Raw genomic sequence first — 15891 nt, 5'->3', positions numbered from 1 at the left:
TGTTGGATTAGGATGACAGAAGTTTCCCTCCATTCCTCTAGGCCAGGAGCAGAGTATAATAATGTTTTCAGGGGACACCTTAAGTAAGGAATATGAACAGATATCTCTCTTATAATTAGTTACCCTGCCATTGCAAGGAAGCCCGGATGTGCACACCTGGCTTTTGAAGACAGCAGAGAATGGATTCTATTCTTTCTAATCCACACTTACTTTTTCCTTAGGAGGCACCAAAAGGGAATGAGCAGGTTCTGCCCATTGAGCCCAAAGTGGGTACCTCCTCTTTTCTGTGGAGCCTTCTTGGGTGACTCTGGGTCACACTGATCCTTCTCCTTTGTTTTTACTCAAGTAACTTACTCAAGATCAGGACACCACATATACAAAACATTTTTTAGCATTTACTGGTATTAAAGTTAACTTTTCATCTTGTCTTAGAGGGATGGGCACTGTTTGGGCAAGGCAGCCCGAGGTTTTTTGGAACTCCTCAACCCCAGGGGCTAGCACATGTTCAAACACATGGCACACCCTCTGTAAACAGGAGCTGGACCTATGGAGTGGAACGCTCATAGCTTTATCAGGTTGGCGTTTTATTTCCTGATGCTTGGAAAATGAGGAGAGTTGATTCCAGGACAGAAGATGGAAGAAGCCAGAGCATCCAGCCCCCAAAGAAAGCATGACACAGTTCAGTGTCCTTGCAGAGTCCCCCATGGTCAGATGACAGGGACAGTCCCTGAGCTCAGCAAGACACTGACTGGGAATCCTATAAAGGGAAAGGACAACTCTGCAAAACTGGAAATGAAGCTGCTGGAAGGAGGGGTCCATTCTCCAATGATAGGGGAAAAAATTGCAGCCCTGGTAAATGTTGGAACAGGATACCCGAGGCAGCTGAGCAAGCCCAAAATAATATTGCAAAGAAAAGTTACATTTTTATTAGTTTACAGTTGGAATATAAAAATAAATAAGTAAACAGAAAACAAATGGAATCACTTTACAGAAAGCACATTCATTACTTAAAAGTAGCACCTTAATGGGTTGGCACCCTCTGGTCACATTTGCATGTCAGGGTCACTCATGCTGACCATTGAGTGGTTCTTGATCATTTCTTTGCATCTGCCTGTTTTTTTTTGTTTGTTTGTTTGTTTTTTTATGGCTACTAAAGAGCAACTGGCAATTCTGACACTTTTATGGCCTTAGCCATAACCACACTTATCCTTCCTCTTGAATCATAAGATCTTTTTACTTTTCAGACACTTGTGATATCTCTGTGTCACTCTCCTATACCTTACAGATAGATGGATGGGGATTGCCACAGAGGTGGAATGAAATTCAGTTTCATTTTTTTTTTAATTTTAGCCCTTTCTAAATTCAGATTTAACTTCCTTAGGTGGCCCTGAATTGTATCCAAAGATGTAATTTGCTTAGATGGCCCTGAATTGTAACTCTTCCTGGACTGAGAACTAACATCTTCCCAGGACCTCCTCAAGTGGGTTCCCGTCTCTAAGTCTCTAATTCTCTATCCATCATAAGTATATTATGGTGCTCCCATCAAAACACTGCATTCCTACTGGCTGCCACAACATGGAGGCACTTGCAGCCTCGATGGAAAGTTGTCAGTATAAATGACACATAAATTCACATTTTGCATAATAGGACCCGTTCCTTATGGATCAGGTCATGAGAGTGTGAAACATACAAATCTTGGCACAAAAATGTTAAGTAACCATAATGAATAAATATATAAATTACTTAAATATCTAAATAACAGTTGCATCCTGCTAGCTGGCAACTCTATAAATAAATTACTGGATTGTTTAATTGGGCAGTTAGCATTTCAATAAAAAAAATACAACAAAATAGTTAAAAAACACACAAATTAGGTAGAAAATATCTTTTTGGGTCTAGTGCATCATGCCTTTTAAAAGCTTTGCACAGCTTCTTCTTTTCCTCCAAGGTTTCATTCTGGGAGTAGAACCTGAAAAAGAATGCCCAAAGTCTATGAGGATTAGGAAGATAGCATCAGGCCTTCCATATTTCACAAATCACATTATCTGGGCAATTGGGTTGGGGGGTTCCATGTCAGAAGGGTCCAACCTTTCCTTATGTGGCCTGGGATTTGGCTGGTATTTTGCTCATGAGAGACTCTCTTGAAAGTTTTCTTAAAAGTATATCTGATCATGTCATTTCCTTGCTCAAAGCGCTCTAGTGGTCCCCCAGGTCCCCCTCTGGATGAGGTTCTACAATAATTCCTGGAAACAGTTTGCAACCATCTTTGCTCTGACTCTCAGCTGTTCTCTTTCTTCTTTGCCTTTTCCTCCAGAAGGGTAGGACCTATTCCTGTTCTGTTTATTGCAGGGTCCCTGAGCCTAGCATAGTGCCTGGAACAACATGAACATCAAATAAATATCTGTTAATGAGCAACTGTATGTTTCTGACTCTGGTGACATTGCTGAGAATCCTCTTTTTCCTCTCCTGAATCCCCCCACCCGGTTCCCTGAACCTGGTACACTGAGTGTGCAGGCCTGGGCTATGCTTGCTCACCTAACTGCAGGACACAGATGCCCACTCGCTCCAGGATGAGCTATAGTAGCGGTCTCGGGCTTGCACACGGATCAAGGCATCCTTGTGGCACGTGACCTTGGCTGAGGTCTTGTCTTCCAAGAGTTTATCTTTCTGCAAAAGAGAGGAAAACCTTTGGTAATACAGTCACAAGGTAGGCTGGGCATATTTCTCAAAGCAAGCACATCTTGGTTGTAGGGCAATTCACAGAGGAGTGTGTAGTACTTGCGCCACCTACTGACAGAAGCTCTAAACACAGATGCAGTTTTTCTACTCAAGTTCTAAAGGTGAAATTGGTCCAGCTTTCCTCTTTCTAGCACAGCTGCCTTGTCTGAAGGCCCGTGGGCACTCATCCCAGTACAAGGCCGATAGTGAGACTGAGTCAGATTTGCTATAGTTGTCATGTGGATATTCAGAAATACCACAGTCTCGATCCTTTCATCAGACAAACTTGTGGTTCAGGCGTTGCTATTATTAGCTGTGTGACCACTGAAAAATGTCCTAGGCTTTCTGTGTCTGTTTTGTCATTTATAAAAGGGGGATGGTAAAAATGTCTACCTCACAGAGCTGTAAAAGTTAAAGGTAATAAATTGTGTAAAACTCGTAGCAAAATCTCTAACCATATAGAAAGCACTCAGTATATATTACTTAATAATGATACAGATCTTAAGTAGGGAAGATACAAATGAAGATTTTAAATATTTATTGAAAGTGACTCCAGAATAGCCATTTCCCCTGTAAAAAAAAAATTCGTAAGGAGCAACTGAATCACTGAGTTTCTACCAGATGCTAAATGCTAAGCTGACTAAAGCCTTTAGCCAGTGATGTTGAAATTGGGATCCACGAAGGCTAAAACTCAATAAAAGTGCCTCTAGGATCCTGAGGTTATTGATGCCAAGGCAAGAAAATTGAAAAGCCATCATTTATCCTATGTACATACTGACATTCTGTTTAATAAAATAATTTCACAATATGTAGAGCAGCCAAGAGTTAGAATGTTATATCATCCACTAGAGGCCCGGTGCATGAAATTCGTGCATGGGGAGGGGTTTCCCTCAGCCCAGCCTGCACCCTCTCCAATCTGGGACCCCTTGAGGGATGTCCTACTGGGATCGGGCCTAAACAGGCAGTTGGACATCCCTCTCATAATCCAGAACTGCTGGCTCCCAACTGCTCCCTTGCCTGCCTGATTGCCCCTAACTGCCTTCCCCTGCAGGCCTGGGTTCCCCCCAGCTGCCCTTCCCTGCAGGCGCAGTCACACCCAACTTCCTTCCTCTGCCGCCTTGTCACTTTTAACTGCCCTCCCCTGCAGGCTTGATCACCCCCATCTGCCCTCCCTTGCAGGCCTGGTCCCTCCCAACTACTCTCCCATGCTGACCATCTTGTGGTGGCCATCTTGTGTGTTGGAGTGATGGTCAATTTGCATATTACCCTTTTATTAGATAGGATTATATTCACTCAGTTGAAATAATAAATTTTGGTTCCCGGAGTCCAGCTCTCCTATATCAGGATCAGTCAAGTGCAAGAATTAATGGTCAACCATACAGGAGGTGTATGGCCTTGGTGTCCAGCAGTTTGAGTTTGTGTCCTATTTCTGCCCTTCCTAGCTGGGTGATGTTGGGCAGGTCACTTAACCTTTCTGAGCTTTAGTGTTATCACTAGTGAAGTGGTGATAATAGTACTGCCCGTCTTTGTAGAGTTACTGTGATGAGTAAGTGAGATAAACATGTACACAAAAAGGCTCAGAAAAAGTGCTAAATAAACATTAGCTGTTGTCATCATCATTCATCCCCACCCTGTTGTGAGCCTGCATAAATCTGATCAAAGCAGGTCTGGCACCAAATCACATCTTACCCTTTCTTTCTTGTTCTTGCCCTGGATATGAAGAGAAAATGTCAGGGAGAAGTAGGAATGTGGGGTGCTCCAAGTGTCAGGGTACTCCCAGCTGACCTCCACATGCCGGGAATCCTTTAACGGCTTCAGCTTCAGGTTTTTAGGTGGGTCTGGTTTGACTGTGGAAGAAGATATACACCTTTTATATTCCTGGTGGGACTTGGGAGCAAGGGAGTTCTGGCTTCTGATCCTATTTTCACCTTTGACCAGTTGTGAGTCCATGGGGTAGTTATTTCTCTGAGCACTTGGCAGACATGACACTCCCTTACTGCTGGTGCTCACTCTGGTGCCTGTGGAAGGCCGCCACATCCTTTATGGCTGACCCTGAGAGAGGCTCAGAATCCTTGTTACCATGGCCAATCAGATGGGCTCTGGTGGGGAACTACATACTTCTGCATAGTGCTCAGAAGAAAGTTCTTAGCTCTATCGGTGAAGGACCACCTTCTCTGAGGTCAGGCCCCCTCTTTGCACCCAACTCAGAACTGAGCGGAGTCTCTTGCTGGAGAAGAGGTGAGAGATTTCCTAACTAGTGTCTTTCTTTTGTCTTTTCATGGCATCTGGCACTGATTTGTCCCATAGCAGTTACAGTCACATTGTCTCTATGCTCATTCTTTCATTCATCATTCATTCTATAAATAATAACTGAGCAACTATTGTGTGCCAACCACTGGACTACACATGGGAAGTATAGCAGTGAGTGTCCCAAAGACTGTCCCCAAGTAGTGTACCTTCTTCACATGAGATGAGGAAGACATTCTATGGCATATGGTTGGGCTCCTAGGCCCAGCACCACCCCAAAGACCACTGTTCCTAGCAGATGTTTCACAAATCTTCTTTCCTCTGTTCTTAACACAACTGACATATACCTTCCTTTAGGACTTGGCTAAATGTTACCTCTTCAGTGAGACCTCTGTGAACTAGATCCCACCTTCCCCCAGCCCGCCAAGGGCAGTCTCTCTACCAATGCTAGCACATGTTCTGTGGTTCTTTCACACTTTATCTCAATGGAGAAATGGTAAAGGAAATGAAAAATATCCATCTGCTAATTTAAAAAACTTATGTCCATTTTGGAGCAGTTTTTATTCCAATAAAGTAGTCTCAAGATTCTAAAGAAAGATGAGTGAGGAATAATTGCAGCTGATAGGGAAGTGCTGGTTCTGAATGGGACTACCATGCCAAAGGGGCTGCTCTTGGATTCTCCATTGAAGCTCCCTGGGAGCAGAACAGAAGTTTAGCCAAGAGCCTGCTTTTACTTTATTTTTTTCAAATATGTTTTTACTGATTTTTAGGAAGAAGGAGAGAGAGAGTGACGAAAATATCAATGGGAGAGAACCATCAATCGGCTGCTTCTGCACATCGCCTATGGGGATTGAGTCTGGCACGTGCCCTCAATCAAATGAGCCAGGGTGAGCCTGGGGCAGATCTGGGTCTGAATTACTAACTGTGAGATCTAAAACAAGTTGTTTAATTTTTAAAGAATCATCTTCCTCTTCCTTAAAATGCAAATAGATAATAGTATCTCACTGTACTTTTTTTGGGTATCGAATAAAAGATAATCCGTATAAACCCCTTACTCCAGTGAATGAATGTCATCTATCTCTATTAAGCATATATATTCAAGTATACTCACTGATGTCCCTGATGAAGAAGCTGCTGGTGTAGTTTTCATACTTGTGCCTGTGAACAGCATCCACCACGACCTCAATGGGCAATCTCTCCTCGGCGGCTGGGCAGGCACTGCCCTCCTGACACTCCACCATGTACTTCTTATACTCCCTGTGGTCCACTCTGACCATCTCTGCCGAGCGTGTTGCTTTTCCACAGGTCACTCCTCGGGGGTCAGAGGAGCTGAAGTTGAAGACAGACATATCCTGTCACACAGATGTGGGCGAGTTCCTGTGGTTGTAACTGTCTGACATCATAGTTTCTCTAACTGGTTTGATTTATCCCCAGGCAGTGAGGAACTGTCCTCCCCACGAGAGCGGATATTTCAGAGGCAGTACAAATGTTCTGTTATTATCATTTTATAGATGAGGAAACAGGTTCATGGCCAACATGAATTTGGAAAATTTTAGATTTAGAGACCCTGGTTACAACTCCTTATAAACACTTTTATTTTATTTTTCCCATTTTTAATTATAAAATAAATACATGTTAACTATAAAATAATAAAGTGATAAAAATGCATATAAAGGAAATGTGGTGCCTCTTTTAAACCCAATACCCCTTTTAACCCTAATATATATATATATATGTATATATATATATATATATATATATATATATATATATTTTATTTTAATTTATATCTTATTGTATCCCACCAGAACTTTTCCTATGAATATTCAGAGCAGTTATATAGCCATATGTTTTTACACATATACACATATTTCATCTATATAAATACATTTAGATTTTATTTTTTTATGAAATAAGGGTCAAATTATCTATACTAATAAAGGCTAATATGCTAATTAGATTGGGAGACCTTCCAGATGTTCTTCTGGACTAAGCCATGGTGGCGGGGCTGAAGTAGAGGTGGTTAGAGGCCAAGTGGGGAGGGCAGTTGTGGGGGATCAGGCCAGGATGGGACAGCAGTTGTGGGTGATTAGGCTGGTGGAGAGGGGCATTGAGGATGATCAGGCCAGTGCAGGGGGCAGTTGGGGGTAATCATGCTGGTGGGGCAGTTTGGGGTGAGCATGCCAACAGGCAGTGTGGTTAGGGGCAATCAGACAGGCAGACAGGTGAGCGGTTAGGAGCCAGCAGTCCTGGATTGTGAGAGGGATGTCCAACTGCTGATCTCAGTAAATCGGCAGTAGAACATTCTTCAAGAGGTCCCAGATTGGAAGAGGGTGCAGGCCAGGCTGAAGGCTATCCCCTACCCCATGCAAAAATTTTGTGTACCGGGCCAATAGTGTGTGTGTTTGTGTGTGTGTGTTTGTGTGTGTGTGTGTATGGTTTTGTAACCATATTTTTCAATGATCCACAACAGACCATTTATGTTGGGTTATTTTGGTGACTGCACATTAAGCTAGAGAGTATAATAAATCACATTTTCTTTTACCTTTGTCTTGCTGATAACCGAAAACACCACAATGAATATTTGCATCTATGTCTTTGTGTACTTGTGTAAGCATTTTTTTAGTAAGAATTTTCATTTCAAAGATGAAAAAGTGACACCCCAAAAGTTCCTCAGGTGCATAGTTGCCAGGCCAGGATGATCAACTAGGGTTGGCTCTATTCTCCTACATTGTTTGGGAACTTAGATGATGAGTGAAATCACATGTTAGAGGGGCTAACACAAGTGCTACATCCATGGGAATTGGTTTCTTAGGAAAAGTCCAAGTGTATCAGACAAAGTGAACTTCAAATGAGCAGTGTTAGCAGAAGAAAAAGTTGTTCAAGTGGCCTGGGGAAAATGTCTAGAGGCCTCAGAGTTTTGGAGTCGACTCCAGGGCTTCCAAGGTTTACGCTCTAGAGCTCTTTTTTCTATTTTTGATTCGAGATGCAATTTTGGCAAGTCATCTGTAGCTTCGATTTCTCCTTTTATCCCTCCCTATGGTACTATAAGCCTTAATGAAGCATCACTGGGCCATTTGGATGAGTGAGTTCAAACACAGCAGAGGCTATGCCCAGGCCCAGGTAATATTCTGTTCTAATGCATACATTTGTTCAGATAGTTAACTTAAATCTCCATGGTCTTTCCCCAACTTAGGCAAGGGAGGGAGGGTCATTGAAAAAAAAAATATGGGTTTGACTTTGTTTTCTCTCTTATCATTAACTGAAAGGCATTACTAAGTCATCCTTATTTTCTTAATGAAATAGTAGTTCTAGCAAAACATGGAGAAAACAGAGTGGTTTCACTTACCCTCTGCCACTTTTGACACTGAATTTCAATTCACTATTGATTGCTGTCAGCCACCAGCAGGTGAAACGTCCGGAATAACTCTTTGCTTCACATTTTAGGAAGGTCTTATTTTTGGGTTCTGGATTGAAAAAGAACAAATATTTAGGTTTTGTATGTGTGGTTTTTGTGTTTATTTCCCCTCCCCCCTGAAAGATTTTGTTTGTGATTAATCCCAGGCCACCAAATGGTATGAGTAAAAAATCTTCCATTGAATTCATTGGAAAATGATGCTGCTTCCCAGGCAGACAATTCATCGAGGACTGGTAGCTGACTCTGCAGAGCATAACACCTTACATATCGAGAGGGTATTCATTTTTTTCAAGGCTATCACCCAGTGCTGAGATATGCACTGTTCATGATGGTTAATTTCCATTACTTTCTCTATAAAATCGCCATTTTAAAAAGAGAACCTATGGAAAAGTATTCGACTCACCATGAAACTCTCTCAACATGATATTACCCAAAGTGTCCAGCAAAGGACAATGTAGGTTCTGAGTGGTTTATGTAAGGGTCTTGATTGCTGCATTAACTATACGGATCATGTCTTGCCTTTAACATTTTAATTTTTGTATTTCTTATGGAGAAAACTGATGTTGTTCAAGGGGATGGAATTACCTTTCTGGTCCTTTAAAATATCAGTGGACCAAAATCCGTCTTCCTTTTTGTGAAGCAGAATGAGAGAACTGCTGAGAACCTCGCCTCCCTTGTGACAGGTGTACTGGCCAGCATCTCCAAACTCTTTGACTTGGATGGTCAAGGTTTTGCCAGAGCCTAAGACCTCACTGCTCTGGTTCGAGGTCCACGTGATGCCATCTTCTTCAGAGGTGTTGCAGGTGAGGACCACCACTTCTCCAGGGGCATCAGGATACCAGTCTAACTCTACAACATAAACTGGAGAGCACAGAGCATGGAGACCCATACTCCAAGCCACATAGATTCTGGGACTGTGTCTTTTGAACTTCCTGGGCATCTGCACTGCTGAAGCACAACCTAGCTTATAGCAGCAAAGGTTTTGCTGAGAGGATCTCAGGGTACACGGCCCCCCTTGGGCTCAAGGTCATGGAAGAGAGAAGTAAAGAGTTATATAGATGCCATCAACTTATTAATTGGCAGGCTGCTGTTAGTAATTAACCTCTAATCAGCTGTCAGATGAGGAAGGCCTTGATACATGGAAGAATGCAAACAGCACAAGACTCTTTGCTGAAGGTCTGTCTGGTGGAGATAAACAACTTCCTGCACAATTTCAGTCTCAGAGGGAATAAGACTGACCAAGACTGAGATCCTACTCCCACTTGCTGGCTGGAGGATTTGGAGGAAGATACTTAATCACCATGAACTTTAGTTTCCTTGTCTGTAAAATGTTAATAATAATAGTACCTATATCATACATTCATTCAGCTATGAGGATTAAATGAAAGAAGCCTGCTTCAGTAAAATCAGTGTTAGTTGTTATTGTTAGTCACAGACCACTGCAGAGAAAGACTGTCTTACAATTTTCTGTGGGGATTTTGGGACTTAGTTTATACTGCATGAAATTCACCAATGGAAAATTTTATTCTCTTTGTATTAAAGCGATTACATTCTTATGAGGCAGTTAAGTAGGTGTTAGTCTTCCCATCATGAACCACGTCCAGCATGGCCAGGGGTAAACCTGAGGAGGAGCGGTGAAGGATTAAAGTGTCCTTTCACCTTGCAATTGTAGTTTTCCTATACTCAGGACTCACATTGAGTGCTACATGAACCTCATCCAGCATGGCCAGGGGTGAACCTGAGGACAGGCAGTGAAGTATAATATTAAAGAAGACAGACAAAAGAAGACAGTTGTGACCAGGTGGATCACTGCCTGGATGAGAAAACATGACATTGTCTGTAAGCTGAAGCTTTATTTTATAGTCAGATCACACAAAACAAAAAAGGGGAGTGGTCAACATTTTTACAATGTTCTTGTGAGTTTCAAATCTATTTTGTTACTCAAGCTTTGTTCTGGCAGCACTTGCTGCACCTCTCACAGCCCATTAGCTACCTAGGAACAAGGGATGATTATAAGGTCAAGCTTAATTGTGCCAGGAGGGCTCAGCCCTCCAAGCTGGGACTTGTATGTGGCTCTGCCACAGGTCAGTCCAAGGCTTGACCCTCATAGCTACTCCCTACAGGAAAATTTTATTCTCTCTGTATTTTTTTAAAGCTATTTTCTTATAAGGCAGTTAAGTAGGTGTTAGTCTTCCCATTTTTATAGAGAAGAGTATTGAGATGAAGATGCTAAGCAAGGTTACAGCAAGTTAGAAGCACAAGAGCTGTATTTCAGACTGTCTGTCTCCTTAGCTTTGCCTTGGGTCTCTAATACCAACATCTAAATTGACACTTGAGGAATGGCTTAGGATATAGTATTTCAAAGAGGGTGTCACATCAAAGTTTCAGTCGGGCATCAATTATTAATTAAATAGAATCACAGTGGTTCTCAAACCACAATCATGGAACCCCCATCAGCAGCAGCACTTGGGAATCTGTTAGAAATACAAATTCTCAGTTGCTGACCAGGGAACTATGGAATAGGCTCAGTGACCTATGTTTTTTTATGCTTTCCAGATGATTTTGATGCCTGCTGTGAGTCACAGGGGTAAGGAGCCTGGTTTTTAGAGTCACATTGGTCTGGGTTTAGAGAAAGTGTGAGGAACATTTTTTCTGCCAAGGGCCATTTGGATATTTATAACATCATTCATAGGCCATATAAAATTATCAACTTAAAAATTAGCCTGCTATATTTGATCAAACATTGAATTAACTCACTCCTAATGCCTTGACAAGGTCAGACCAAATGACTTTGCAGGCCTTATATAGCCTGTGGGCTGGAAGTTCCCCACCACTGGTTTAGAGTCAGTTCTATCTCTTACACTAGCCTGTAGCCTTAGACAAGATATTCAGTTACTCTAAGCTCTGGCATCATCATCTTGAAAATGAGAGATTTAGGAGAGTGTAGTTACCATCTTTCTTTAGTTCCCATATGGCCACGAGGGGAGATGCCAACAAAACCAGGGAAAAACAGAAGAAGACCAACTGCTGCTGATGCATCTGTAGAAGGGAAAGAGAGTGAAGAGAGGAGGAGGAAAAGAGAAAGAAGAAGGAAAGAGGAGAGAGAATGTCAATCATTCAGTTACCTTTGGAAACCATATTCACAATCTATGCATATTGTTTCTAATCTTTATTTTCTTCTTTCTTCTCTACACTGTCATGATAACACTAAATGAATTGTAGGAGCCCTTATGCCAGTCGCTGGTTGAGCACACCTCCAAACAGAGAACCATAGACGATCTGAAGCTGAAAGAGATCTAAGGCTAGCCTTTTTATACAATCCTTTTATTTTATTTTAATATTTATTTATTTATTTATCAGAAAATAGTTTAATATATACAGTGGCCACAGGCCAATCACACCTGGGCGTCACTCGCAGAGGACAGCAGCTCTGCCCAGAGGGGCACTCTCGAGACAGCCCTGAACCAACAAACCACAGACGTGACAATGGGGAGGAACGAGAATCAACACTTTCCTTTGGCAAAAGAAAGGACACCAAGGGGCAATCCTTTTATTTTAAAGACGAGAAACCCAAGGCTCAGAGAAAGAACATTTTTTGTCCAGATCAACATTCAATAATTTTCTTACTTGGTGCTTACTATGTAAAGGGCACCGAGCTAGAGTGGTTGGAGTGAAAAAAAGTTTTTATCTGGATCCTGCCTTTTAGGAGCAAATGCTTTCATTCAGCAAATATTTAAGTCAGTGGGAGAGACAACTTACATGTGTATATCATTGAAGCACAAGGCAGTATCTGCAGTGACAGCCAAGGCTAAAGGACTTAGGTTGGGGAGGAAAAGGTAACATGGAGATAATCTTTCAAATTCTGGCAATGACCTGGTAACTAGCCCTTGTTATAGGGATTTAGTTTCTCTTTTAGACTATAATTGCTCCAAACTCAAAGATGACTTCTTCCCACATCATATAATCTAGTGGTTATCAAAATAACCCAGAAGCCTTGTTAAACCAATGATTTCTGAGTTCTACCCACAAACTATCTGATTTAGCAGTTATGGGGTGGTGCCTGAGAACCTGCATTCCTAAAAGTTTCCAGGCGAGGCTGATGTTGCTGTTCCAGGGACCACATCTTGAGAAACACTGCTTTAACCCATTTTCAGGTTCCAGAGCCCCTGAAAATCAAGCTGTTCTTTGGGAGAAGACCATGACATAGTGACATATCCACCATGAAATAATGACATGCATCATTTGATGCTAAATCAGGCACCACCTTATATTGAAACTCAGTCTAGATTAGTATTCAGGATTTATGAAAATCTTCAGACTGTGAAAATTACACCCACTCTGTAAATTAGGTAGAGTTGATTATAATTTAATTTCAGTCTAAAACACCTCCATCCATCTCGGAGAGTGCCTGTGTTTTGTAGCAGCATCGTTTCAGAAACTACTGTCTAAATTATATGAAGAACAAGCCTCACAATTTCCAGCTAAATACCTCAAAAAGGAGCATCCCTTGATTGGTGTGACTGCATACTGACAAATCATGGCTATGTCAGAACTGCTGCTGATCCTGGGGGAACCCTGTCATTCCTTTTACTTTCTTAGATTATAGAAGCTATGATGACCAAGCCAGGAGTAGAAGGCAGGCCTTCCTATACACTGCCAGTGTTCTCGTCAGGGTATAGGGTTTACAGGAGCATGTGTGCCAGTTCAGCAAGCTTTGTAGCAAAGTACTACTTGCCAAAGAGCATCAGTTAGTACATTTGTAGGCTTGGATTCAAGCAGTTATATGTTTCAGTTCTTGTTCCCCCACTTACTAGTTGCGTGATGCTGGCCAAATTACTCTCTGATCTCAGTCTCCTCATCTATAAAATGGACACAATAGCCATCTCCAAGGAATGTTGGGGAAAATGCAGTGAGATGACATATTACAGAAGGCAACCAATAAGAGGTTAGGAGAAGGAAGAGATAAAGGAAAAAGTTGACATCTCTCCATTTCATATGTAATGGATTGACTGAGACTTGTGCCTGGCTGTAGGGAAATGCCATAGAGGTATTACAAGTACACAGACCTGTAAAACCCAGATGTCAGCACTCTGGGGAGGGAAACGACAGAGATTCCTGGCACCTCCTGGAATACTATCTTGAAGCTGGGGTTTTCCCTTCTGCTATGTGCCCAGCACTTCCTCCCTGGACCTCCGATGCATTTGAGAATTTCAGATGAATTGTACTTTAGTAAAAGGCAAAAGATTTATGCGGTCTGAAGAGAAACCAGAGCATGATGAATTGTACTTTAGGATCAAGGGAGACCTGGTGATGGTTCTAAGACACAACTTTCATTTTAAACCTTAGAATACTGGCAGAGGGTGGGACATATAGAAACCCAAAAGAGGGCAACAGATAGTTATCCAGTGGGTCTCTAAACCAGCTGATAGCAGGGGCTGTATCTCACAGCCCACACTTCTTGGCATGCTAAGTTTGAGAGTCTCGAGGATCAAAAAATTTCATGTAATTTCATAGGTTTTTATAAATTCTTGAGATCATGAATGAAGAATATAGGGAATCTAGGGCCTGTGGTATGTTAAGGCTTCCTAATGCTTGCACCAATGTGGGCATGACAACGCCACTTTTCCAAGTTTTACTCTGTTACATTTTAATTAGAAGAGATAATTATTATTAAAAAAATAAAAAAGATATAGTCACTAAGGCACAGGTGGCACTTGCAAAGGGCCCCAGTTCTAGAGCCAGGCAGGACCTGAATTGGCATCCCAGCTCTGTCACTCATTAGTTGTGTGAATCTGGGAAAGCTACTTGTTAGGCCTCACACCCTTAATCTGTAAAATGGGCATCCTGGTGTGGTGAGAAGTTAATGAAATAATTCATGTAAAGTGTCCAGCATGAGGTCTGGACTCCCAACTATTTGCTCTCACAGAGCTTCCGTTCCTTGTTTCATAGCACTTCCTACAATAATAGAGTTCTTTGGTTAATGAATAATTACTTCCCTGTCACTCTAAGCTCTCTGATGGCAGGGACCATGTCTGTCCTATTTTACAATATATCCCAGATTTTAGTATGTAGGGATTTCACTAACAATTAGAAAAATGAATGAATGTACAGAAATCACAAAATTTCAAATCCTAGTAAAATGATGTCTTAAGAGGCAGCTTTCTAACATCTTGAAATTCCTTATTTGAAAAAGTGTACCATCAGTTGGGTTTTGGCAATCACTTCGTTAAAATGCGATTTTAATTTGATCATTACTTATTTTTTCTGATCGTTACATTTTTTTAACCTGAAAATTATTACACACAATTTACGTGGGCAAGTATAAGATACCAGTTCAGTAAAGATTATCTTTTTTTCTTCTTACAGATTTTTAAATTCTTCAGAAAGTAGTTTTAAGCATAGTAGTTGCTTTTCATTTTTTAAGTCGGCCCAAGTTAGTTAATCCAGAAAAACTGTACCTCAGCTATCAATCTGATTGACTGTCACAACTGACTAATTAAGCCCTTCACAAATATGGGAGCACGTATGTGCTATAACATTCAATTATGCGGTAAGAATATGAAATAAATTATTTATTAACTTCATTATTACTTAACGAACGGAAGGCTTTAAAAATAATTTACCATACTAAAGCAAGCAGCACTCACTTTAACTCTATACAATCCTTTAATTGATGGGCATTAAATGCTGAGGGACACACGGTTATATACATACCACTTTTAAACAAGATAAAACAGACCTTTCTATAAAACTTGCATTTGTTAAGCCTTTGGTAGACAATTATTATTAATTTACTCTCTAAATTAATACTTTATACACAAACTCCCAAAGTGTCCTAGTAGTCTAGTCAAAAGGAATGATCCCAGGAACCCACTCTGTCCATGATATCAGGTTCAGGGGTAGCAAACACAGGCATGGTGGGGGCCATGGCAGGGGTGGCAGGGACTAGGGAAGTGCTTACCTTGCTTCTTGCTGAGCCTCAGAGTTTGCTGGGTGTGAAACCGTTGTTTCTTCTGATGCTGCTGTGACTGCAGTTTATATACCCTGCTCCTACCAAGCTTTCTGATGGAAACTTAAACTAGAAACTGATTTGTTCCAAGTTGCAACATTGAAAACAACTCTCAAAACCTTCTGGGGGAATTTCAATAAGTTCCTTTTTTTCTTCTTCTTCCTGTGTGTATTAATAACACTGAGGAACATAACATCAAAATCCCAGGTAATGAACTAAGAGGAAATAACTTTTTGGGTGGGGAAAAAGGAAGAAGGGATGCTGTCTTCTTTGGGTTGACATGGCCAACATGCTTAGAGATAGCAGTAGGCAGCTTCCCTGGGCTCCACAGATTGGAGAAGAAGGAAGGACAAGGATTGGACATGAAGGAGGATGAGGTCATGCAGGAAATTGAGTTCACATCAGAATGATGCAATTGTATTCTTGAAGGCCCCAAAGCAAAATCTATGTTCTCTTGAAGTCAGTTGAGATGAAGGGTAAAGGGTTGAGTATATTTAGG

General features: G+C 41.4%; 1 protein-coding gene across 1 annotated transcript; it reads right to left on the bottom strand.

Moving 5' to 3' along the window:
• Window positions 1-1812: 1812 nt before the first annotated feature.
• Window positions 1813-15391, bottom strand: IL12B (interleukin 12B). Its single transcript, XM_036423312.2, has 8 exons — window positions 15345-15391; window positions 11335-11422; window positions 8969-9244; window positions 8315-8432; window positions 6077-6294; window positions 4408-4565; window positions 2536-2667; window positions 1813-1969 (listed from the first exon to the last, which is right to left on the bottom strand). The coding sequence occupies exons 2-7, from the start codon at window positions 11420-11422 to the stop codon at window positions 2536-2538; spliced, it is 990 nt and encodes a 329-aa protein (XP_036279205.1). The 5' UTR covers window positions 15345-15391; the 3' UTR covers window positions 1813-1969.
• Between the last annotated feature and the right edge of the window lie 500 nt (window positions 15392-15891).

The sequence above is a fragment of the Pipistrellus kuhlii genome, unplaced genomic scaffold, assembly GCF_014108245.1.
Source record: "Pipistrellus kuhlii isolate mPipKuh1 unplaced genomic scaffold, mPipKuh1.p scaffold_m20_p_8, whole genome shotgun sequence".
NCBI classification, from domain to species: domain Eukaryota; kingdom Metazoa; phylum Chordata; class Mammalia; order Chiroptera; family Vespertilionidae; genus Pipistrellus; species Pipistrellus kuhlii.
The sequence above is the reverse complement of the archived record's forward strand: the minus strand, read 5'-3'. Positions and strand labels throughout refer to the sequence as shown.

Bases quoted from the DNA above. Each gene is read 5' to 3' on its own strand.
- IL12B (XM_036423312.2), bottom strand. From the start codon at position 11,422: ATGCATCAGCAGCAGTTGGTCTTCTTCTGTTTTTCCCTGGTTTTGTTG. The intron at 4,566-6,076 runs GTGAGTATACTT...CTTCTTCCACAG, and splicing joins CTTCTTCATCAGGGACATCA to TCAAACCAGACCCACCTAAA. The intron at 2,668-4,407 runs GTAAGATGTGAT...TCTCTTTTGCAG, and splicing joins GCAAGAACAAGAAAGAAAGG to AAAGATAAACTCTTGGAAGA.